The sequence below is a fragment of the Mytilus trossulus genome, chromosome 6, assembly GCF_036588685.1.
Source record: "Mytilus trossulus isolate FHL-02 chromosome 6, PNRI_Mtr1.1.1.hap1, whole genome shotgun sequence".
Classification (NCBI taxonomy): Eukaryota; Metazoa; Mollusca; class Bivalvia; order Mytilida; family Mytilidae; genus Mytilus; species Mytilus trossulus.
Genome location: NC_086378.1, coordinates 83732728 through 83759089, shown reverse-complemented (window position 1 = coordinate 83759089; position 26362 = coordinate 83732728). Strand labels below are relative to the sequence as shown.

Genomic DNA, 26362 nt, shown 5'->3' with positions numbered 1-26362 from the left:
TATATGTTCCGGACCATATGAGTATTTGGACCATACGCGTATGGTCATGACCATATGCGTATACTCATATGGTCCGACCGTACCATATGAGTATATACTCCGTACGCGTATGGTCGGACCATATGAGTATATACTCGTTTGGTTATAAACGGGCCGGACCATATGAGTATTTGGACCATATAGGTATTTTTTCAATAATATGCGCGAGAAAACTGTATAAAATAACAATGATTGCTACATGCAATTGTATTATTTACAATTCAAATAACATTAAATATTGGTGGCAAAGCTAGTTTTCTCGCATTATTATGCGTAGGGTGACACTAACGTCAACATGGTATAGCTTTCCTTGGTCCCGGGTCATTCCGATGTGTCTACGGTGAAAACCCTCTAGATCTCCAATATCGCTCCAATATCGTAAAATGACTGAAGTACATCATATCACTAGACAACAGCTTGAAATAATAAACTAGTGTCCTTGCCGGTGACGTCATTCATTTAAAAAAAAACACGTATAAGTATAAAAAATTATGAATATTGCACTGCTAATGCTAGTTATATTAGGTTTCAAAAGTAAGCAATTTATTAGACTCTCCATCCTGTTGACTTTTACGTCAGCTTATAGTAAAACAGCTCATTGAAATATTTTTGGAAGTTAACTTCCCAGGTCGACAATTTCCCATTCACTCGTAATAACATTTCGGTAATGAAAAAAAAATGCGTTTACTATAATTTTGACTAGTGATGAAATTTACTGTGTGAAATTGTTTATTTTATTTTTTGTTCTTGTCATTACTAATTTTAATGAAAAAATTACCTTTGGTAGTGTCTTTTTAATGACGTAACAACTAAAACGGTTATATAAAGAGGTAAGCATTTATGTACATGTTAATTACCCCGACCATATGAGTATATACCCATATGGCCATGACCATACGCGTATGGTCCAAATACTCATATGGTCCGGAACATATATAAAGTACTACGTCTTATAATTTCATTGCATAACGATAAAGCATCGTAAAAAGTCAAAACATTGGTTTGTAAACTGTTTCACCAGCCTCAGTATTCAACATTCGTTGTTGACATAAATTTCAATTATTTAGTCATTTAATAAATTTCCTGTTTAAAAAACTTTGTAATTTTCGAAAAACTTTTGAGGATTTTCTTATCCAAGGCATAGATGACCTATGCCGTATTTGGCACAACTTTTTGGAATTTTGGATCCTCAATGTTCTTCTAATTGTACTTGTTTGGCTTTATAATTTTTTGGTACGATCCTCATTAATGAGTAATGTAGACGAAACACGCGTCTGACGTACTAAATTATAATCCTGGTACCTTTGATAACTATTACTTACAGGTCATCTGATCTTTTTGTGATTTACCTAAGGAAGTCCAAACTCAAGGGATATGCAAATATAACCACTTGAAACTTGCAAGAGTCTGTCAAATAAGCATAAACAAATAACTACTATGATACTTAAAGTGTATGACTATCATTTATTATATTTTATAGGGAAGATTATACGATAGGTGTTCTATGGACAGGCGATCCACCAGATTTCAGTTGGGCAGACGGTAAAACTTTTGATCACTCGGAAAACTTTCAGTCAGGCGTTTCTCCTAGTAAATCTGATGATAATGTTTATGTTGATTATACTACTGGAAAATGGAATTTCGATATGGGATCTCACGGACATATTGCATCGTGTGATTATACGATTGGTGAACCGACTGACAGACACTACGCTCTAGTTGGTGGGAATATAATGTGTGGACGGTTAGAAGTGTTCCATGATGGATTCTGGGGAACAATATATGACCCACAACCAGATATTAAACTTGGATATTTCATATGTAATCGTTTAGGATATGAGTAAGTATTGAAATCAAAAACAGGGCTAGATAATTATAATGCAGTTTACTTAGATTAACTTAGATTTACACGTTTTTGAGAAAAGTACAAAATTGATGACGGTTGCCTTATGTGGAGCAGGATCTGCTTACCTTTCCGCAGTACCAGAGCACAATTACACAATGACGGAATGATTGAGTACGGGGCCAAGCAAAAATGATATTACAAAAAGGACTTAGCAATGAAGGTTTAAAATTTACAACAAAAATAAAAGAACTCCATGACACGTAATTAAGATGATAAACAACGTCAGTTACTAGAATATATACTTCAAGACCATCATGTAATATTTGTAAAGTTGATTCAGAATTTTCATCAATAAGGTCTTTGTATATTGCGTTGTATGAGTAAAAAGGAACATATTTTCTTTGACATAACCTTAGTTTATCATGTTTCTGGAGACATTTAATAAATTCTTAGTAGCAGCTGCATGCTCTTGGATACAGAATAAATTTGGGAAATATACGTCCAGTATGAGGGTTAAGTTGGTATATTGCTACTAAGTTTTTTGGGGTTTTTTTCTTTGGGGGGGGGGGGGGGAATTTAAATTCATCTCTTTTGTCTTTTGTCATACATTATGGTACTGAGATGACCGTTTATGTCAAAGTCGAGGTATATACGTCTAAAGATGAAGCAGAATAAGCCGTCTCATATGGCTTTTTTTATTTCTAGTTTTATATGAAATATAATTAATGGAACTCACTGAGGAAAGATTAAATTATTAATGGAAAGAAAATCATATAGATATATGTATATAAAACAATCTTTCTCACGAAGGCGCTGATTCAGAATCGTTACGATGAACGATACATGTACACAATGAATAAATTATTAAAACGCACAAAAAGTGTATAAAACAACACCAATAACAAAAAAGGAAACTATAGATGTAATTATTTATGAGTATTTCCGATAACAGATATCCTTCATCATTATGATTATGATGTAAAATGAATGCTTTGATTAAACTATAACAATCTTGAAATTTATACAATAAAACAATTAAATCCGAACATCATAGTTTAGACGCTTATATATTTCATTTTTTTTCAAACATGACATATGTCATATCATAAACAGGGCATAGGTTATGTAGCCATTTACAACAGAGACTGCAAAGATATGCTTCAAATAAAGATAGTAATGTGTGATATGAACTGACACAATCCTTAAATTTAAGAGTGACGACAGTTACGATGCTACAAGAACGATTGTGTCTATATACATATATATCTGCATGTGAAATTGAATTAACTGACTTCTTTATTCTTCTTGTTTTTGACTAATATATGAAAAAAGAGATCAATTACGAAAGGCGCACACTTCGTTCCAATAAATTATCGCCAATTTGTCTACTTCCAAATTTAACAAAAATATTGTTCATAAGAAAAATCCGGCTTACTGAACACTTGTTTCTCTGCGTAGCATGTTTTCCCTTTCTGATTCACTATCAATTAATAAATGCATAGAGTATGCCACCATTTCTTAATAATAACTTAAAACGAATCGTGGACAATTTCTTCTACACTGTTTAAAAAAAAAATCACTTACGTTTGTAAAATCAACATTTTTGATATAATTAGATTGATTTCAGAAAGAATCAAGATTTTAAATGTCCAGTAGGCATCTCATGGAAAGCCTGTTTCTGTAATGAAAAGTATAATATGCTCTTATCGGGGCCTTTTATAGCTGACTATGCAATATGGGCTTTGCTCATTGGTGAAGGCCGTACGGTGACCTATAGTTGTTAATGTTTGTGTCATTTTGGTCTTTTGTGGATAGTTGTCTCATTGGCAATCATACCACATCTTCTTTTTAATAGATTCACAAACTGGAACTATGATGTGATAATTAAAGCTGAAAATGTTTCTCTTTGACAACATCGATGTGGGTTTCGGTAAATTTTTCAACATTTTAAAGGTATTCATACAGACACCAATTGTACCCCTTCGAAAGCGTGTTTCTGTATTGTTATGAATCACAGTTTTTGGCTAAACTTAGCTCAGTTCAGTGTAAATTTATTATTTTCTACATAAAAAAATGTCGGTACCAAGTCAGGAATATGACAGTTGTTGAGCATTCGTTTGATGTGTATGAGCTTTTAACTTTGCCATTTGATTACAGACTTTCTGTTTTGAATTTTCCCGAATGTCGGTATATTATATTATTCTACTTTTCAAAACGGAAGATTCAATAACCTACCTTTACCCTATGCCTTTTTCGAGTTAAATAATCGAGCAGATTCTAATTATAACGATAAATACATATAGAATAATAGGTAGTTGAAAATTTGATACTGACTATATCATGTGGAATATCTAGACGAGCCCGTTAGGGCGAGTTAAGATATTCACCATGATATAGTCAGTATCAAAAACTCAACTACCTATTATTCTGTTTATCGGTAATTATGACGTCACGCAATATTATGACGTCACGCAATGTATTACCTAGCCAGTACGTTGATACTCGAAAATATTAGGCAGTTAGATCAAAGGGAAAATATACGAATTACCGATAAATCAAGGATCTGCCTTATCTATTAATTTATGAGTATTGTTCATTTCTAGATTTGAGTGTTTCGAAGAATGTTCTTAAGTTAAACTCTATAAAAAATGACTACAAAAGAGATTTTGTTTCGCTTTTTATCAATTATTTTTCTTTAATCTAGACAATTAATTAGAGTTGTCTCCCAATATACGCATCTAGTAGTGTCTTCAATAAAATTAAAATTTAAAAAAAAATCCGTTGCGGAACACCAATTAGTGCGGAAACGTGAAATCATTTTACAGGTATAATAAAGGTTACAATACATATAGATTATTTCAATAATAAAGCACTCTTATAGGGAAAACGGTACTATTTATTCTGCCATAGGCGACAATACTAACATTTTCTAAATTTACCACTTTTTATAATAAAAATCTGGATGAAACAGTTATGTGTGGTGTTAGTACTTTATTATTCTTTGTAAAAAATTGAAGCCATATAGTATCATGACCAATTTCTAACGGAGCTGGTTTATGTTATGCATGCCCACCGTCATTTTACACAAAATTTATGAAATTTTGGAAGCCTTTTCAAATTATTCTCTAGAAAATATTTCAATAGGTTTTAAAATTTATATTGTAAATATACACTGCAATTATTAATAGATAAATAAAAAAATAAAGTGTACCCTTACATCCAATCACAGCGCTCTTTAGTTGATTTCCTACGCTCTGTCTTTGGTACACAAAAGGCCAACCAAATGCTAGGAAAATGTAGTACTACCGTTTTTTCTATAACCATAGGAGAGGTTTCGTTTAACTACACAATCATTGGAAACAATGTTCACAAAACGACATTAGGCTTGCTTATAAATGCAGCAGGTACAGTCTAGCATATAAAAATCAAATACATAATAAAATGCTGCTAGGACATGCTCTATGCTTAAATAAAATGCTAACTAAAACCTGGATGAAATATCAAGGGAAGGCAAATAAGTACAAGGCGGTATCTGTTATGCACAATGAGACTTGCCTCCCATTGTACGCATAGATGTCATACGATAGAGCGAAGGCTGTGTTACTTATTTGAAAAACGGAATTTAACATTTGAAAAGTTTAAATCATCATGTTTGGCATCAGGAAAATGCAAGTTTATTATGAGTCGTCTCATTTATCTTATTTTGTGTTTTATTTTAGGTTTGATGCTTTCGACTCATCATGTGTATCCAAGGTGGGCACCGGTATAATATGGTCAATTGATGTTATTTGTGATTCTAATGCTACGATGGTTGATGACTGTTTTCAAGGTCAAACAACATGGGATACATCAGTAACAGACCACACAAATGATGTTTATGTCAGGTGTAAAGGTAAAAGAACTAACTGATAAATATTTATCAACTAACGCATTTTACTTCACATTTCCGAAAGAACTGTGAGCTTTAGCCATTACTTGGCGTCCGTCGTCGTCTGTCGTCGTCGTCCGTCGTCTGTCGTCGTCGTCCGTCGTCTGGTGTAAACTATTTCAAACATCTTCTCCTCTGAAACTACTAAAGCAATTCTAAAACAAACTTAAGCTGCATGATTCCTAGGGTATCTGGAATAAAGTTTGTGTTTTACTTTTTTCTGTTTCGACAAAAAACATGGCCGCCATGGCTTAAAATAGAACATAGGGGTAAATGCAGTTTTTGGCTTATATCCCAAAAACCAAATCAATTAGAACAAATCTGACATGGGATAAAAGTGTTCATTAGGTCAAGTTCTATCAGCCCTGAAATTTTCAGATGAATCTAACAACCCATTGTTGGATTGGTGACACTCAATGGGTAATTTTGAGGAAATTTTGAAGTTTTTGGTTTTCATCTTGAATATTATTAATGATAAAGATAAACTGAAAACAACAAAAATGTTCAGCAAAGTAAGATCTCAAAAATTAAAATTAACCAGTGTTTGATTTCATAAACAATTTAATTCTTACGGTTCTTAGACATGCTGAATTTAACAAAAGAAAAATACGATGAATTCAGACATTTAAAATCTTAAACAAAAGATAAATGCCAAAAAGTCAACGTCAGCGATTCAGTCTCTTGAGAGCCTCGTGTTGTATTATTATCTAAAATGTCGAATATTATATGATCACACGGACCTAAATATGCTTACTTCACCTAAGGTTAATTGTTTTTCGAACCTAAGATTCCTTTTGATATCTGAATGTTTGAAAATCAAATTAGAAAAAAGTTAGTATAAAGCATGTCAGTATTACTTAATTGAGGACGCCCTCGGGATATCATAAAGAGAGACAGAAGTTACCAAAAGTGGTTTACTTAAAACGAGAGTTAATACATGTTGTATTTCATTTAATTATTAATTCGAACGTTGAAACATGATAATAATAATTTTTAAGTTTATAATTCCACACCTTTTCAAAGTGCATTCATTACACTTTAAAAAGGTGGAGAGTACAAAATCAGGATTGGTATGATATAAATCTTGTTATATTTTATTTTTCGAATATGTTTTTTTAAACCCATTAAGATGGACTTTGGGAGTACAGCATTAATTCTCCAGATTTAAGATGAGATCAGATAAGAAATCAAACACTGCTTCCTTTTTTTACTTATTTATTTTAGTATATATTGTAGTATATATTCTATATCGTTACGAACTTTCAGTACTTATAAGTATAGAATAATAAGCAACGATCGAATATTTTATGACTTTTAAAACTTCAGTTTCAATTGAGTATCTAACAATCACTGCTTCCATTTGGTTATTTTAGGAGTAATTGAAATTTTCTAAAGTTATTGATGTACAGAGAACCTGAAAACAAGACAACCATTGACACATTGATTTTCACCAGCATCATTTTTAATTCATTCTATTTGATTTTCCTTCAATACTGTTGGTTTGATATTTTCTATCGCCTATCTTTACAATAGAATTGCTAGTATTGTAAATATTAAAATATTTCAAAAGTGGTGAAGAGCAGACACATTATAAAGCTATTAGTAGTTGTCTGTTTAAAACTTTCACAAAAAAATTGAATAAAAGAGTAAATGCAAATATCACATGATATATTTCGAAACCCTCAAACATAAATAACTAAAAACCAAAAACGGATAAGTATCTGAATACGTAGTAAAAAGTAAAATTACAAAAATACTGAACTATAAGTTCAATTCAAAACGGAAAGTCCCTAATCAAATGAGCAAATCAAAAGCTCAAACACTAATAAATTTAATGATATCAAAACTTCGAAATTTTGAATTACTTCAGATTTTTTACCTTAGGAATGGAATACCTTAGTTGTGTTTGGCAAAACTTTTAGGATTTTTTGGCCCTCAATACTCTTCAACCTTGTACTTTATTTGGCCCTTTTAAATATTTTTTGATTCGAGCGTCACTGATGAGTCTTTTGTAGACGAAACGCGCGTCTAGCGTAAATATAAAATTGCAATCCTGGTATCAATAATGAGTTTATTTTCAAACGGATGGACAACAACTGTCATATTCCAGACTTAGTAGAGGCATTTTTGTAGGGAGAAATGGTAGACTAAATCTGGTTTTATAGCTAGCTGCACCTCTCACTTGTGTGATAGTTGCATAAAATGTCATTAAATAGTAAGCGGTATGAACAAATGGAACTTAAAAGAATAGCTAACATCAGTTACGGATTTTTTTCTTTCTCTTTTGAAGACGCATTGTTGGTCTTGAATATAATTAAACTCATCATAGATACCAGAACTTAATTTAGTACTGTTTCTGATCTTTAGTCGGATTGTTTTCCCTTTGCCACATTACACGTTTGCATTCTCAATTTTATATTGTATACATTCAGTGCATTCCTGTTCATCAGTTTGAAATTTGATTAAAAGAAATAATGTGCCTTCATTTTTTTGTGATGGGATCTTTCAAATTGGTATGTTTTCATACTTTAAATAAATTTTCTTAAATGTTTACCTATTTTTGCTCAAACATTGTTTTCATTAGAATGAAATTATGTGCAACTGTCATGCAATTGAGAGGTTAACTAGCTATAAAACTAGGTTTAATATACCATGTTCTATATTAGGAAATGCCAAGTAAGGAATACAAATGTGCTTGGTGTGTTTGAGCTGTTGACTTGGTTTTTTGATAAGGGTCTTTCCGTTTAAAACTTTACTTGGTGTTCGTCATTTTTTTTATTTCTCTCTTTTTTCGACTGCATATGGGCACAGATGCGCAATTTATTTCAGGTAGGTAGTTATGGTAGTTCATATAGTTTACTTTGATATGTTTGTTTGCTAATTTCGAAGCCGAATAATTTCACATCATGTGTTTAAATTTTTGAGACACGATGTGAGTTTCATCAGTCTGATGATTAGCACACCCCGAAAATACTTTCAAAATTTAGTTTTTTTGTATACATTTAATAACTCTATAGTTTTACATATTTATTGTATAGTCTTCTGCTCTCAAAATCAGCACTAATGATTAAGCACAGTCTTTTGTAAAAAAAATCAAACATATCCAATATCACTACAGAGTAAAAAAAATTTTGTTTAAGTACAACTTTTGTGTTCCACAATTGAGGCGCATTGGGGAGACTTATATCCAGGAGTCGGTTTCACAAAATGAAAACTATGACTAAGATTGACCAATTAAGTATACTTAAAATCAATATCAATCGTACTCTTTTTGTTAAGCAAACCCCTGCATTCTCAATATTACTTAATATTTCATTCATGACGTGGTTTTTTTTCTTCTTTTTTTATATTGTTTTATCATTTAAGCCATATTTGAGATAGCATAGTCTTGGGGTTTCTAATAACAACATTAACGTCAATCAATTTTGATTTTGAATGTTTTTAAATAGATTTTAATCATATATTAGGTTTAGTTGATATAGTATTAAAAAGTAAAATCACAAAAATACCGAACTCCGAGGAAAATTCAAACAGGAAAGTCCCTAATCAAATGGCAAAATCAAAGCTCAAACACATCAATCAAATGAATAAAAACTGTCCTATTCCTGACTTGGTTCAGACATTTTCTATATAAACAAAAAGGTGGGTTAAACCTGGTTTTATAGCTAGCAAAAACCTCTCACTTGTATAACAGTCGCCTAAAAGGTCCATTTTATTGAAAACGATGTGTAGACAAACAAACAGACACTATAGGTAAAAATGTCTAAACTGGAATACAGCAGTCAACATTGTGTCATAATCTAAATCACCATAAAAACAAACAAATATGCAACAAAGAAACACAAAAAGGCATAATAAAAAGCACATTAGCAAAATTGCGAGTCAAGTATACAAATATTCACCATAACACAATAACGGGATGTACGTGTACAGAGTCATGCACATCTGTAACAAAGAAACACTAAAAGGCATAACGACAAAGTACATTAGCAGAAAAGTGAGACAAGAATGAGAAAAATTACCATAGCACAATAACACAATGTCAAAGTACATGTAAATATGCCTCAGGGCAGTTGTAATTTATTGATAAAATCTATGATCTATAAGTTAGCATTTCATTCTCAATAATTCCTACATTTCCGTTGATCGAATGCAGTTTACATTCAAGATAATGTCCTAATTTATCAAAAAGTCAAACCACAAAAAATATTGAACTCCGAAGAAAATTCAAAAACGGAAAGTCCCTAATCAAATGGCAATATCCAAATTCTCAAACACATCAAAACAAATAACAAATGTCATATTCCTGACATGGTACAAGTATTTTCTTATGTAAAAAAAATGTGAATTGACCCTGGTTTCAAACCTAGTTAAACTTCTCCTTTGTATAACAGTCGCATCGAAATCAATTATATAGACAGCGATGTGTGAACAAAACAAACAAACAGGTAAAAATGTCGAAAAAAGGGTACAGTAGTCAAAATTGTGCTATTATTTTAATTACTATAAAATCAAACAAATATGATACAATGACTGAAGCACACAAAGGCAAATAGACAAAGTATATCAATAGAATTCCCGGTATTAACGGAGTGTTAGGGGGGAAATAACACGATACAGAGTCGGATATTCGATTGGTTTCCTTGACTTTCATCATCACACACTCAAACCCACAAATGACAAACCAATGATGTGATTTTTTGTGAAGTAATATTTACAAATTAAGACAAAAATGGATTATATAATTGTTATGTGTACAAGCATTTTTTTAAATGACCTTTATCTGATATTTAATTTTTGGAGGCCAAACGTTTCGTATTACAAAATATAAAACATTGGAGAGATTAAAAATCAAAGAAACTAAACACAACAGACAATATATTATACTACTGTAATCACTAGCCATTCAACACTGAGGTTGTGAGTTTGAACCCCGCTACTGTGTATGGACTCCAATTTTAATTGACTAGGATTGTCTATGTTCCTATCGAAGGTCGGGGGTTTTCACTGGGTACTGTGGTTTCCTCCACCGACTAAAACGGGCCAACACGAAAAAGCTCAAAAGTGACGCTGAAATGTGGCAATAAAATAAGGCGCTAAAATGTGGCGTTAAAATACCAACAATCATCAATCAATTGATATGTTCAATTCAGTCCTCCGAGAAATTTTGAACCTTACCTTTACATAATAACAAATTGACGGGTTCTGAGATTTAAAAAAAAATCTATATCAAAGGGGAAAGAACGAAAGTTAATGATTGCTGTAAGAATCATAGTTTGAATTCATAATTACAAATTGAAGTATTGATAGATTTTGGCAAATATTGTTAAAGGAATTGTCCAGAAAAATGAACGAAAGGAACAAAGATCGACAAATATGTCGGAAGTTGGGTAATTGCCTTTCTGATAAATATGATTATAATATTAATACAAATAATGTTATCCGATACACAAATTTACGAAAAGATAATAAAAAAGAAAACAATAAAACAATAAAAAAAACATTGTAGCATGTAAAAACATAAAACACTGCAGAGAAACTTATTTCATGAAAATAATCTAAATAGATTGGTGATCAATGTTATAGCTCAATGTTATGACTTTTATGTTCCGAAAAATTATAATTTTATCTATTGCACCTTGTCAGTATTTTTTTTTTTTTGTTGACCAGAAAAATTTAAGTAATAAAATTACAGTTTGATATTTCTTAACAATTCTATGTTCCTTACAGAAAAAGTGATAACAACAACAGCAAAAACAACTACAACGAAAGCAACAACAAGTGGCACCACAACCGAAGAAACAACAAGTGGATCCACAACAGAGGTATCGACAAGTGGCTCCACGACAGCGGAAACAACAAGTGGCTCCACAACAGAAGAATCAACAACTGACTCCACAACAGAAGAAACGAAAACATCTACGGAATCTATGTTGTATCCTTCAACAACAGAGTACTGCTTGACGAATTGTAACGTTATACACAATGTCACAGAAACAGTAACCATGACACAAAACGTTACTGTAACGGTGACTGCAACGGTCAACATTACTATAACTACATCAGGCAAGTATTAACAAAAGAATGCAATGTTTTTAAAATTTTAGATTAAAACTTTTGGTCCTATATTCTTTTCGATATCTTTAAACATGGTCATGAAATTCTTAAACATTTTCTGACATCGTTTAATACACAAAATGTTTCGAATATGTACTGATTGATATATGTTGGTCGTTTTTATCTTTTCACATTTTTTCATGCATTTTTTTTTAATAATATACTATGAATGGTTTTGTTCATTGCTATGAAGGCTTTATGGTGACCTATATTTGTAGAGAATTTGTTCAACAATTGAAATTTGATTTGACGTCACCAGGGATCGAATTCAATGTTTGAAGTGTATAATATGTAACTGGTATAACTCTAAACAAAGCCGATGGGCTTTCAGAATCAATGAAACATATCCGTCAACTTTTATCATAAATAAATATATAGGTTTACATGAAATGTCTATATGTTTTGTCGGCTTCTTTATAACTTTTCCCCGCATACAAGTTATATTCTCTAAAATGTCTTCTGAAGAGAAATAGGAAATTTGGTATAATTGCCAATGTACCTACCGACATAAACAACTATTTATCGCCGCAAAACTCAAAGTTACACATTAAGCTATATCTGAACGATTTAAGATTAAGATTAATAAATTAAGATTTCAACTCCCTTGGGCAAAGTTGGCTGTAGATAAATTTGGCAATTTATTTTAGGTATTTTTGACATATAGCTCCTGGACGGTTTCGGCACTTATACATCTTCGGATTTCAAATATTTGGCTTTGAGAAGCGATTCGAACGCAAGAAATTATTAAACGTGTTGTTTTCAATTTTTTTAATCAGTTAACAATTAAAAAAACTAACAGTGTGTTGTTATACTAGCTAATAAAATGAAAATATACCAATCATTCAATTAAATAATCTTGCCTAAAACGACAGGCGCATAAAGAATGTGGTGGGTTTCGGCATAATTGTTACCAGCCTTATTGTCCAAACTAAGAACCAACACACACTGAGAACAAATTAAATTTCAACACCGTAGTAAGGGCGTTAAATAATAAGGTTTTATCGATCGATACTAACTTTACATTTATGTCTAATAATTCTAGATTATCGTTGATCATCTCAACGACATCTCGGTTGAACCGGTACGGCGAAAGAGAGAAAAGCAATCGATTTTGAATGACCAATGATAATCTGTTTATCGCCATTTAATATATGACGACGTTGTCAATTTCATGTTAATTTCATTAGCAACGCAACGTGCCCCCTTAGTTTCTAGCGATAATTTTCATATTACTCAAATCCGCTGAGAATGGAAATTAACAATATCAAGGAAAATTCGTAAAGTAGCGATAAAGTAAATTATACCATACAATTCAGTTATGAAAAGAAAATATATGGCCTTACATTTACATTCATTCGATTCTAGGCGCTATTATGTTTTCATTGAAGAAAGTCATGCTTTTCTTGGTCTACATAATTCCTTCGTAACATTTAATCCGTTGGATATGTAAGTATGGATACTTTTTTTTATAAACAGACATAATATATGATTAGTTGATATAGCTACGAGTTCTCTTAGATTGGTTGTATACGTCTTTTGGTTTAAAGTAAGTTGCTTCTGTGCATTTTTTCCAGTAAATGAATTAAGCCTTTCCAACTAATTTTAATTTTTGTTTACACCGCTGTCTAATGTTTACACATAAAGACGTGCAACCATGTTTAGATTTTGTCAGCCGTATACCATTTATTGTACAAAAACAAACACATTCATAAGATCCGACGCATTCTTAAAGACAGGCGTACAAATGGGGAAAACATAGCACGTATAGCTTTACTTGGTTCAGACACACAACGTGTTGTCCGTTTCTACGTGCGTTCAAAAATATATATATTCATATTATTTGTTTACACATAAAATATTCTGGTTTTTTTTCATCAAGAGATGGATTATTTCTATATCTCGTATGATGAGTTAAGTATTAATTCCAATTTATCTCATCACTCAACAATTGTGTTACCAGAAATTAATTTGAAGAAAAATGATAAACATAGGTTCAATGTACATACGAGGCTTTGGCCTTGATATACTATGTTGATATATGTTCGTAACACCGGTACAGGTTAAAATAAACAATTAATTTCCCCATAGGCGACAATGGTAGCCTTTTTCGAGATACAGACTTTAGAAAGTTGATTTTCTTAACGAAACCTTGCTAGAATCAAAGAAAAGTTATTAGGACAGTATTTTTTGGTCCAAAAAATATAGGTTCGCGTTGCTTTTCTTAGCGTATTTTGTACTTATCTCCCATGCCTATCAATTTTACCCTTAAAAATACGTGTCTTGTCGTAGCGTTGAAAAGTCATCTCAGTGCCTTTAGGGCTACGGAATAATTTTTATTTTGCCTTTTGTATAAAGCAGAGTGCACGAAGTCTCTAATAATAAAAAATAACGGGCGCACATATCGACCAATCAGGATTCGCCATACTCTTAATTCTGAATACCATGTTATGCTCATAAAATGGCTGCGCCCATAAAATCTAATGGTGTATTGTAACCTACACTGTACACACACGACCTTCACCTTTGTATGTATTTTAAAACATTAAGTTCGTCGCACGTATGGTTAAATATAGATATTATGTTAAACTTTCGTGGTTTCTTTTTGGAATTGGAAATACTTATATTATTTCGCGGCTATTTTATGAATTTCAAACATCAAACGTTACATAAATGATTTAGATGGTTATGGTTAAAATTGAAATAACTATAATACCGAACTAAAAGGAAAATTTAAATCGAAAAGTCCCTAATCCAATGGCAAAATCAATTGTTCAATTACATCAAGCGAATGGAAAAACAAATTTCCTATTACGGTTATGGTAATCATGGTACAAACAGGTTTTTTTTCAGTATATATGCATATTCGTAAAATATAAATCGAGACACTGGTCAAATTGTCCCTCTTTAAAAATTCCAACTATGAAATTGTTGGAATTCATAATTCTTAATTGTGAAGAATGTATGTAAATATAGAAACAAGGGTTTATTTGTGTTAAAAATAAGATCACAGTGGAGGCATGTTTGATAGTTTATATGTTGTCCGATTGTTTTTAATAAAAATTGAGTTACAACTGTCCTGGAGCACTGTTGTCACCTTGATAGGGTTTCTGTTAGACTGTAGAACTGTAAAGAAAAAAAGGATAATTTATAACTTAATATTACATGGCATATATTCATGCTCGTTGTCAGTTGATTATACAAACCATACTTTTCATCTTACTATAGTGACATCTAAGGCAGCTACCATAATTTTTTATAGGGGGGCTAGGATGAAATTTCTGATGTGCCTTTTTATTTATTAGTAAAATCTCAAAAGAACTGAACTCCGATGAAAACTCAAAACGGAAAGTCCCTAATAAAATGGCAAAGTCAAATGACATTACACATCAAACAAATGGAAAACAACTGCCATATTCCTGACTTGGTACAGAAATTTTCAAATGTAAAGTATAGCAAAAGATGGGCTAGGGGTCGGCACTTCTCAAGAAGCAGATAAATTCCTTGATTTAGAATAATTTCAATAATATTGTAACAAAGGCTTATTTAGTAAAAAATACTGTAATTTTGATAAACATATTACGCAAGTACCATAATGAGTAGATAATGGTTCCTTAAAATTTCCAATCGTCCTTCAGACCAGATTTTTCACCATATAAATGTTTTCCATTGTAATTCCGTCGTCTAAATGCCATTTAAAAGCATGTAGATTTAGAACGTTTTAGTCATAAAAAAAACAAAACAAATTCTAACACGATCGCATACACGTTGTCAGATTAATCATTATATAATTGATAGAAATTTTAAACTAGTCTATCAAGCCAATTGCACGTTTACATCCGGCACGATTATGTAATGTTATCAAAATATAAAATTCCATTTTAGTAAAAGGATAACATTTCAATTTTCCAAATGATTTTCTTTTCCCGGAACAGATTATGTTGTAAGTGTATACTGTGGTGAACAAAATTTTACCTTGTATTTATGATTTATGTTTGAAGTCGAAATTGTGAGCAAATTTCATGAAAGTCATTTACATAAGGTCATATGAAACCGCAAATTAAAACAAGATGATGCATTTGTAAACTTTAAATTTTTCGAAAAACTAAGGATTTTCTTATCCCAGGCATAGATTACCTTAGCCGTATTTGGCACAACTTTTTGGAATTTTGGATCCTCAATACTCTTCAACTTATTTGGCTTTATAAATATTTTGATATGAGCGTCACTGACGAAACGAGCATCTAGCGTACTTAATTATAATCCTGGTACCTTTCATAACTATTCACACCACTGGGTCGATAACACTGCTGGTGGACGTTTCGTCCCCGAGGGTATCACCAGGCCAGAAGTCAACATTTCGATGTTCACATGAATATCAATAAAGTGGTAATTTTTATAAATATCATGTTTACAAAACTTTGAATTTTTCGAAAAACTAAGGATTTTCTTATCCCAGACAAAGATTACCTTAGCTGTATTTGGCACAAGTTTTTGCAATTTTGTACTTGTTTGGCTTTATAAATATTTTGATATGAGCGTCACTGGTGATTCTTACGTAGACGAAACGCGCGTCTGGCGTACTAAATTATAATTCTGGTACCTTTGATAACTATTCTATAACTAAATGGATAATGTTCATTATAAAATTTATGTACAAATACTTTCTTTTAAAGAAAATTCTTAATTGTGTCCACAAAGAAGTTTACTTTTTTAAAATTGCTTGATTCAAGGAAGCAATTCGGCGATTTTTTCCGTATGCAAGTGACCTAAGCGTGACCCTCTCCTAAAAATCCGGTGATCGCAATACGAAAAGATATGTCATTGAAATAAATTATTATCTTATTAAACATGTTATATACGTGCTCGATATCCATGATTCTTATAAGGTGACAATCGGTAAACTACGGCTTCAAAACACGGCAATTTATTAGCTGCCTTGTTTGTTAAATCATGACAGACAGAGACAAAAAAAAATAAAGACTATACGATATGTTTGCGTAAGAAATGATAAAATCGTGCACAGAAGACTAAGGTTATGATATATACATGCATCGGTTTAATAATTGGATAAACATTATTTTTCATCAGTCACTCGTTTCATATTTTATATCTAATAAAAGTTAAAGTGGTGAATAGCTTATTAGAAAGAAAATAACCACTTCGTAAACAATTTTGTAAACCATACGTGAATTTGTAAACTATTCCTTAATCATAACAGCGTTAGGATAACTACTAATAATGGATAACTACAAATAATAATTGTTAAACATTGCCTGTATATATTTAAAAGTGAAAACGTTAAAAAATATCATGCCTCGAAGCCCTTTTCAAGAAAGGCTTCACTCATGAACTGTCGAGGCCGAATATTTGAAAACCAAGGATGTGTTATAACCAAAACAGGTATTGAGCTATATGGACAAAAAGGACCAAAAATAAAATGGCAAAATCTTAAGTTCCACTTTGCCGGAGGAAATTTAAAATTAAGTTTCTTTATGATTTCAAAACTTATTAAACGACAATTTCAGCAAGGTTTGTTATAAATAATGTCAGCACAAAAGAGCTAACCACTGGTCTTATACAGCCCACAGGGAATAATAGCCCACCAGCATAGGTGTCAAAATAGTTTATGATAACCAATAAAGAAATCACATACTGTTTTTATATAAGTTTTAAAAAGTAAAATCACAAAAATACTTAACTTAGAGGAAAATCAATTCGAAAAGACCATAATCAAATGGCAAAATCAAATAACAAAACGCATCAAAAAGGAATGGACATGAACTGTCATATTCCTGACTTGGTACAGGCATTTTCAAATGTAGAAAATGGTGGATTAAACCTGGTCTTATAGCGCTAACCCTCTCACTTTAATGACAGTCTCATCAAAATCCGTTCTATTTACATTGATGCGTTAAATAAACAGACACAATAAATAAAATAGTCAAAAGATGGGTATATCTGGGTACATCAGTACATCAGTAATACATTGAAATAGTAGCTATACTCTGAAAAAAATCTTACTATTTACATTTTTGTTTAATCTGGAGGCTTTAACAGATTGATCTCAATAATAGTTCAGTCCTCTTTGTTTCAGGAACTATTGTACATACCTTTTCATCATATAACAGTACGCCTCTTGCGACTATAAAATACAACAAAAGGACTAGTGCTATGTATTCCACAACGACAGTATTCGACATGAGACCATCAGCCGTCGCAATTGGCAGCGCTGGTGTTTTTATACTACTAGCGATTCTTGGCTTTGTTATTGGAACTGACTGCGTTCATGTGGTCATGTTTATAATGAACATACGATTCAACATGACTCATTTACTTCGTAGAAAAAATGGAAAATTCAAAACAATGAGGACAAAAGAAACTGCTGAAATGTCCGTTTATACAGTCTATGCTGAGGATTTAGTGAAAAGTAATAATACTACAACAACTTCAATAGTTAAATCTAAAGAATCGAAGGATGATTTGTTATCAGTATCTGATTAGCAATACTTTGTAGATATCTTGTAATAAAAATAGTCTTATATTTATTTTCTCTAGTATGAAGTATAACGAATTGCATCAAGTTTCTGCATACGTTGGTGGATGTTTTTGTTAAAGTTTATGGACTTTCCATTTTTATTTAATTTATTTAGGAGTTTGGTATTTCTGTTTTCATTTTTCTTTTAATGATGATTACTAGTCCTTGCATATTTCAGGAAGATTGGCTGGTGATATCGTTCCAATTGTGAATTGCCAAGTGATATTATTCTATCAACTTAACCAATTTACTCATGCTATTTTCTGAAACAAGGCTAGTAGGAATTTGTAAAAATGGGATATTTCTTGAAAAAAATATTACATAAAAAGTGGAATGCTTAATTTAAACTTAAACAACACTATTTAATATTTATTGTGGTGATTTCAAAATGATTCCTATACACTTATTACTTCAAATTGCTTTCAGTATAGGGCTGGCTATCTGCTTTAAAATGTATTAGCTTTTAAAACTGTTATCAGTATCTAGCATAGCTGCCAGTGTTCTAGCTACTACGTTTGAACAAGGCGCAGCGCCCGCCCTTCTTTATTTACGCCCTAGCCTTTTTTCTGTCGTTCCTCAGGCGCCCTGTCGTTTTCATCATCGAAAACTCGGCATTTTTCTGCCTAAAAATACCGGTAAAAACCGTAGTTGTTCCATGAACAGGAAGTTCAGCTAACTGTGCAAGCTGTCAAATTAAGTGACCCATTAAGCCTTCAATCAGGGCCCAGGTAATCTGTCAGTCCCTGAAAGTATCTTCAGCGCTTATAACTCAGTCATTAATTCATGACAGGATTTACAATATACCATTTCTTAATTTCTGTGTTGATTTATTTAGAACTTTTAGATGGATATCAATAAAAAAAATACTGCAATTGACTCTCATATAGAACAGAATTACTGAAAACTAAGCGGATGATATCACCAGGAACTGAACCATTTTGACTGAGGTAATTGGAACATTAATCATTCTTCATTTAGCAACATTTGTCACTGTAAGGATTTCGTTTCAGCTTCGGACAGTGTTGCACAGTTCAAACATGAAGAATAATGTTTCGTTTTTAACATATCCATAATAGCATTACTGATATCTCTCTGAACACGGATTGAACTGTCGGAAAAATTTCCACATTACCATATATATTTAATTCAACCTTTGAGATATCTATTAATTTTCTTTTCATAGAGTACAACTTTGTGAAAATTTTGGGTTTGAAAATATATATATATATAAACTCAGCTGAATAAGGCTAACTAGTACGGTATATATGTGTTTAAAGAAGACTTGATCTCATAACGCGGTTAACTTAAGAACTGGCTGTGTAGAAATGATATTTTGAACAAAAATAAACAAATGTTACCATATTTATTTTATTAAAGCTGTATTGTACAAACGCATCTGAGATCTGTTATGTGTTTCATGGTAGCATTGTGATCCATTTCATAAGCGAGATTTGTGAACATAATTCCAACTCATACATCATCGTAAAACTGAAAGTCCATATAATAAGTAAGATTACTGTCGTATGGAAAGTGATTCCATAACATGTACCTTTTTATCTATCTGTATAAACTGATTACGCAGAATTTTTTAACATGTTTACTAACTAAACAATTTAACAAAACATTGTTTGTTTTTGCGACACAACGGTAAACAAAGAGTCATGCATTTGTTTTATAAATAAAATAAAAATACATTTAGAAAAGAAACGGAGACTGTGTAAAAGAGACAACAACCTACCAACGATCAGAAAACAGCCAAATATATATCTGTACAGTTCATTTTTAAATTGTATTTTCGCGACTTTTGGGCTTTTTGTATCGTTGTAAGGTACCTATAGTTATAGGGGATCAGGAAAGGTGAAACTGTTGGCAATACAAAATTTTGTATTGAAGGAACTTCAAAATAAATGTTCTTCATAATGTGACAGCATACGAATAATTTGTACTACTTTCTGTCGTTATAAAGATTATCAGATCATCGTAGATTAAAAGCTGCAAGAAAAAATAAAATGTCACAAATCGCTGCATATCGGGACAATATGGTTTCATTCACTTCAGTAATATTTTTTTGTACTTTGCAACTTCAGATTTTTTCGTCGACGATTTTTAGTTTGTCTGAATAAACATTGACTGAGAATTTCTGAGACAGCATTTTCGTTTCTGAAATAAATCTTTATATTTTACAAGTATTTTGTATAACAAATACCTGTTAATAAGTTATTAACTTGCACAAGAGTGATAGGTAAATATTTATGTGGGTGTAAGCAATATGTTGCATATACGCAATATCGTAGGTATGATGTTTGTTTGTCATTAAAACATCAGGTCATATACCTTACGATATAGTCACTATTGTTATTGTTTTAACAGTGATTTGACTATTTAAAATACTGATCCGAATGGTCACCTGTGATAATATCTCATTTGCCAATTTGTATATATTTCGACTTTTGCTACCGTTTGAACAAATTGGTGCATATTTCATTGTTTCAAGTGTCATCTCGATTAATCTCGCCTTTAGTTTAGGAGATTTGTCTCCTCCTTCAGTACTTCGGTTGACATATCTTTCGCATCGTTAGATAAACTGTTTTTTGTGAATCTCATGTAGTAGGTTTATTACCATTCTCTAATCCTTCTAATTTCAAATTTGCAATATCTGGTTTGTTTTGCGATTTTTTCGACCAGTCAGATAGCGCGTAAACTAGTTTGTCCCAAAACCATCTATCATCTGTTTTGACGTATGTCAATGTCTGCATACACCTTTTAAGTTCAGGCTCTAGGTCATTAGCCGGAATGTCCTCAAGCAAAACAATTATCAAATGCCGTTTCTTTTCTAGCAAACTTTGATGTAAAGCTGTTCGAAATTCCATTCGACACCATTCACTTTTTAGAAAATGTTTGGAAACAATGATGACTGTATGTCGACTATTTTCGACACTGTAAATGATGTTATCAGATATCGCTGCTCCAACCATAAAATCTCGATGATGCAAACAGAGACTAAATCGCTGTGGATTGTCAGGGTTTTCTAAACGCTTTGAAAGAGTATGAACAACCCACGTTGTATCTGCCTCACTGTATGCAATAAAGGCATCGTACTGTTTGTCTATGTCGACTCCCTTCTGACGGCATGGTAACAAAATGTTGAACCTTGTATATGTCAGAATGACAATTTCTTTTCTGTAACGAATTCCAAGAATTGTAGCTACGGTAAAAACAATCATGAAAACACTGAGAATTATAACAGGAGCTTCTAAAAAAGATAATTTTCTTATCTCACAGCCAATTTGTTCCAAAGATAAATCTATTATCTTTTCTCCATGTAAAGCTTTTGGTGTTTCACATGAAAGATTTGAAAGATAGTAGTATTTTGGGGGAACTAGGTAAAATTTTAATTTCATGAATTCCACGAATTCTTTCATTTCACAAATACAGTCATATGGATTATCTCTTATGTCAACAGTTAACAAATCATATTGCATCAATGGCCCAATATCTTTGACAGATACAGTTCTTATTTGATTGTGTCGTAAGTCTATAGTTCCATTACTTGAATCATCAGATTGACTTGCATGATTCGCTATATCTCCGATGTCTGTTATTTTGTTATGGGTTAAATCGACGTATTTAAGATGTTGATAAGGTACTCGCCATTCCCTGAAATTTGATGGGATATCAACGAGACCTCCGAATGAGAAGTTAAAAACTTGAATACTTTCATAAGCTGAGGATTGAAATATTTTGAGTAAAGTCCATCTCGCCATATCTGGTGCATAACTTTTTTCATAATACAAAAGATTTTTATAAATACACGATATAGATTTCTTCATATGGTGGATCCGATGGCTTATCGCCGATTTACTGATGACTCCTTCCGGTGGGTACTCTGTGATGTTTTCTATTTTTAGAAATACGTTAGTTACATTTCTTAGTATTATCTCAGTTGCATTTGTTGGTCCGCATCGGTGCGTTTTTGATTCTTCTTTCTTTCTAAAACTGTCAATAAAGTCCTGTTGTTCAAAAATAACTTGGCAGTTAATTAAGGCATACCTTTCCGTGTGGTCTGGAATCAGATCGATCGAGTGTTCTGTTGCCTCAGAGAAATAATCTAATAATTTGCATCCAAATACAGTCAATGAGCGTAACAGCCTTGCTCTGGCAAATTGTGGCAGTGAAATTTCTCCACCATCTTCACAAGTTATTAAAAGGGTAAAACGCATGTTTTCGTCAAATTTTATAGTATTATTACTGAAGTTACGAAATGTTTTAAATTCCAAAGTATCATTTTGGCCAACAAGGCACGATATAGACACATTAAATGAACCTGTCTGTTCCACCTCAGTCGAACAAATATGGCGCCAGGTAAACGGAACAAAATGTAAAATAGCTGCATCATTTGCAGCAGTCATATTCAATATAGATGCAGTTTCATTTCTTAGAAAGTTTTTAAAGTCTGGATTTTTGACACTCGGAAAGGTTTGTGTTGATGCAGTTGTCATTGTATTATGTGGCTCCATATCAAATGTCATTTCATTGGTCGACTTTGAAAAATTTCCAAATGTGTTTTCATTGTCCCTTCTTGCCTGCCAAAGACACTGATATCCACTGAAGAAAACTAACATCATGATTTGATACATCTGTTATTTAGATTCTTCTCCTTCAAGAGGTCTTCTTTTTGTCGCTCTTAGCTACAACGAAAGATGAAATATGAAATTTAAAGAAAACATTGTAATTAATAGTTTAAACAAACCTCATAAATTTGTACAACTGTTTACATCATAACTAACGTATATAATTATTCAAGCAGTATATTAAACTTATAAACTGATAAGTAGTAAATATTCAAGGTCATAGACACGGACGGTAGTCGAAGTTCGCCTACCTATAAAAATCTGAAGTCTCAACACAACTTTTCAGCATTAAAAAAAAGACAGAACAAATAATTATTATTGTTATTACCGTACCATGCTTTAATTCAGTTCAATTAAAGGTCACGTCCACAAATGTTTCCCGATTCTTGAAACAAGGACAACAGATGTTTTGTGTCTTGTTGTGGATAAAAGTGTGAAGTGTCAAGTGTCCAAAAGTAGTATTCTCAAGCTATAGACGGTCGATATGACCGATTGCAGGCTGTAGTTACTATTTTTTGTTTGTTTGTTTGTTGCTAATTTTTTTTAATTTATTTTTTTGGAGATGGGTGGGGTAAGGATGTTAACCCTTATGTTTAATCTTCTTATTTGATTATGTATGAACTTCTGTAAAGTCCATTTGTAATTTACTGTGATCCCATCGGCTGAAATGATTAGTGTTTGTCTCAGTCATTTCTGACTTTCATAAGATCTCTTTATTTTGGTAGTGATTTTGAACGAACTTTCGACCTCTTGACACATTAACGACCTGTGTGCATCTTCGGAAATCTCAGTACATCGCTATTGGTGTATTTTTATGTGATGTTTATTTCAATTTCGGCCAATGGCCTATTTTAAAAACTTGAAATAACATTAAAAACATTCATATATGTCTCTTCCAACATTTTTTTTGTTTGTTTTGTATTTGTTTTCATTTTCATTTTTATTTTGTTATTGTTATTGTATGTTTGGGGGATTTTGGTGAGAGGGTTGCTTGAAGAAGACAGGAAAATGTCAGTTGTTATCTTATAGTTCGTTTTTCTGTGCGTTGCATTGTCGATTGTTTTTTGTTGCACTTCATTTTTTCTGTTGTTTCGTTGATTTCCTATTGTGGTTGATGTGGTTCCCTCTGTTTTGGTTAGTGGCCCGGATTTGTTTTCTCTAAATCGATTTATGACTTTTAAACAGCGATATACTACTGTTGCTTATTTAGAAAGCATCTTCATTGGTCTCAGTTATCTTTAGCAGAATATCTTTAATCGTCCTTTTAGTTAATAGTATTATGGCTTTAGAGTTTTACAGAAAGGAAAACAATCTAGAAAAATAACAAATCCTTAATTATTTGATTGTCCTTTATGCCTACAAAATATTTTTACAAACGTATGACGAACATTTCATATAGTATAAAAGTAAGCAAACTTACCTCAACTAGTTAAATACACCTTCTAAAACGCACCTTTATTGTATTATAACAATTTTATATAATACGGATGTTGAATACCTAACCTTAACCTGAAGGACAACGAAGTTGACTTCATTAATTTTCTTCCATATTTGCAATGAACTCATTAGTTTTACAACTACGTTGTGTACATACAATCGTCACGGTTATCTACATCATTTTTCATTTATACTTAAACAAGAAACAATAATAAATTCCCCTTCATTATCCCTGGATTGTTTGTTGTTAGAAATTATGTAAATAAAATAAGCATCATATGTTACATAAATTGCACAATAAGTGCAGTTGTGAAATGATGTTTGTTTTGATGATGTGGATTACTCAGAATTAAAGCGAAGAGAACATGAACAAGAGCATTACGATAGACTCATGTCTTCGGAATACATAAATCATGCTTAGACATGGAGGGCGTGTAGTTTTTTTTATTGAGAAAAACAATCTGTTGTTTTCATTTTGTATTTTCAATTGCATACAGTAACAATTGTCTACACCCTAAAAGATAACCTTCCTGTCTACGGCAAAACCTTTCGTAATTTTGGAACTTCAACGCTCCTACAACTTCGATCTTTTTTGGTTTTTATCCATTTTTATTCGCGCGTCAGTGATGAGCCTTTTGTTTTCGAAAAGCGAGTCTGGCGCAAAAACCCGTTAAGCCTGGTATCTATGATAAGTTTATTCACACTTCCCTTCCGAAATTTGTAATCCAAACATTTTTCTCAATCCCTCCCTTCTTTTGTTGTTGTTCCCGGTTGAAGAATAGAGAACCACCAAACAAAATGTTCATACCCATTAAAAATTGATCCTGTACCTTAGATTTACTCACAAAGATCTGCTAACACCTGTTACTTTCAGTTTTGGTAAATATTACACCAGACAATGACATTAGTCAACCTGCAAATTAAAACAATGATCACGATCCCATCCCATTTTACGTGCAGAGATGGAATACCAAAAGTTAACCTTTGCGTTTTCTAATTTCACAATTGTATTCAAACTCAATTTTATGGGTGTATGATAGACAGGAACCAGAAACTTTCATTTCATGATATGTGGAAGGTTCAAGTTCATATTTCAGCTTGCAAACGTGGCTTTTATTTCATTTGTATTGTTTAAATTACTCAGAAACTTGTATCCAAACAAATATGAATCCGAATAATACGATTGTCAATGTTCAACTTTGAACTCGATTGACTGGCTAACTAACATGACTTATGTGGCTTAAGGACAATTACATAACTTCTTAAGAAAATGGTAAGTGTGTTTAATCTTTACGCATAGCATACAATATCATTAAAAATGTCTATTATTCTAAACTGTCTAAGTTAAGTCACCGGTATTATGTCAAAATAGGTAAAACAAAACAAGAACAAAAGATATATATTTATATATATATATATTTAACTTTTCAAAAGTAAAAAAATATAAAAAATGGACTCAATAAATAAAACGAATAGGGAACAAGGAGGGAAAAGTAAATTGAAAATCAATATGTAAAGTTTTACTCAATTTAACTTTTAAAATGTTCACACAGCGCTAAAAAAACGTTATTTTTCTATGCATATCTTTTTTCTCAATGCAATCTTTCTGTGTAAATTTAATGCTAGAAACACATAACTATTGTACATCAAGTTTAATAGTGAAGTAATTCCAGCGGAGAACAGATTTATTAGGTGTATGTCGAACGGAGATTGATGGAAACTTTCAAATTTCAGCAAAGGAGACATATTTATATTTTTTGTCTATCTGATGAGTTAAGCCTTTTTCAACTGATTTTTATAGTTCGTTCTTATGTTGTACTGTTATACCA

The 26362-nt window shown here is 32.0% G+C and overlaps 2 protein-coding genes across 2 annotated transcripts in view; one reads left to right on the top strand and one right to left on the bottom strand.

The window, feature by feature from the left end:
* The window catches only part of LOC134723068 (deleted in malignant brain tumors 1 protein-like), a 31807-nt gene extending 19917 nt beyond the window's left edge, over positions 1 to 11890 (top strand). Inside the window, exons 4-6 of the mRNA XM_063586706.1 lie at positions 1520 to 1879; positions 5605 to 5777; positions 11544 to 11890. Of these exons, the coding sequence (XP_063442776.1) occupies positions 1520 to 1879; positions 5605 to 5777; positions 11544 to 11890 (880 nt within the window). The remainder of the gene's footprint in view (positions 1 to 1519; positions 1880 to 5604; positions 5778 to 11543) is intronic.
* Positions 11891 to 19859: 7969 nt separating this feature from the next.
* Positions 19860 to 24749, bottom strand: LOC134722050 (toll-like receptor 2 type-1). The gene is made up of 2 exons (XM_063585483.1): positions 24517 to 24749; positions 19860 to 23153 (listed from the first exon to the last, which is right to left on the bottom strand). Exon 2 carries the CDS (start codon positions 23100 to 23102, stop codon positions 21066 to 21068), a length of 2037 nt encoding a protein of 678 aa, XP_063441553.1. The 5' UTR covers positions 23103 to 23153; positions 24517 to 24749; the 3' UTR covers positions 19860 to 21065.
* Positions 24750 to 26362: the final 1613 nt, after the last annotated feature.

What these genes read in the sequence shown, in the direction of transcription:
- LOC134722050 (XM_063585483.1), bottom strand. Translation starts at nt 23,102, where the DNA reads ATGTATCAAATCATGATGTTAGTTTTCTTCAGTGGATATCAGTGTCTT.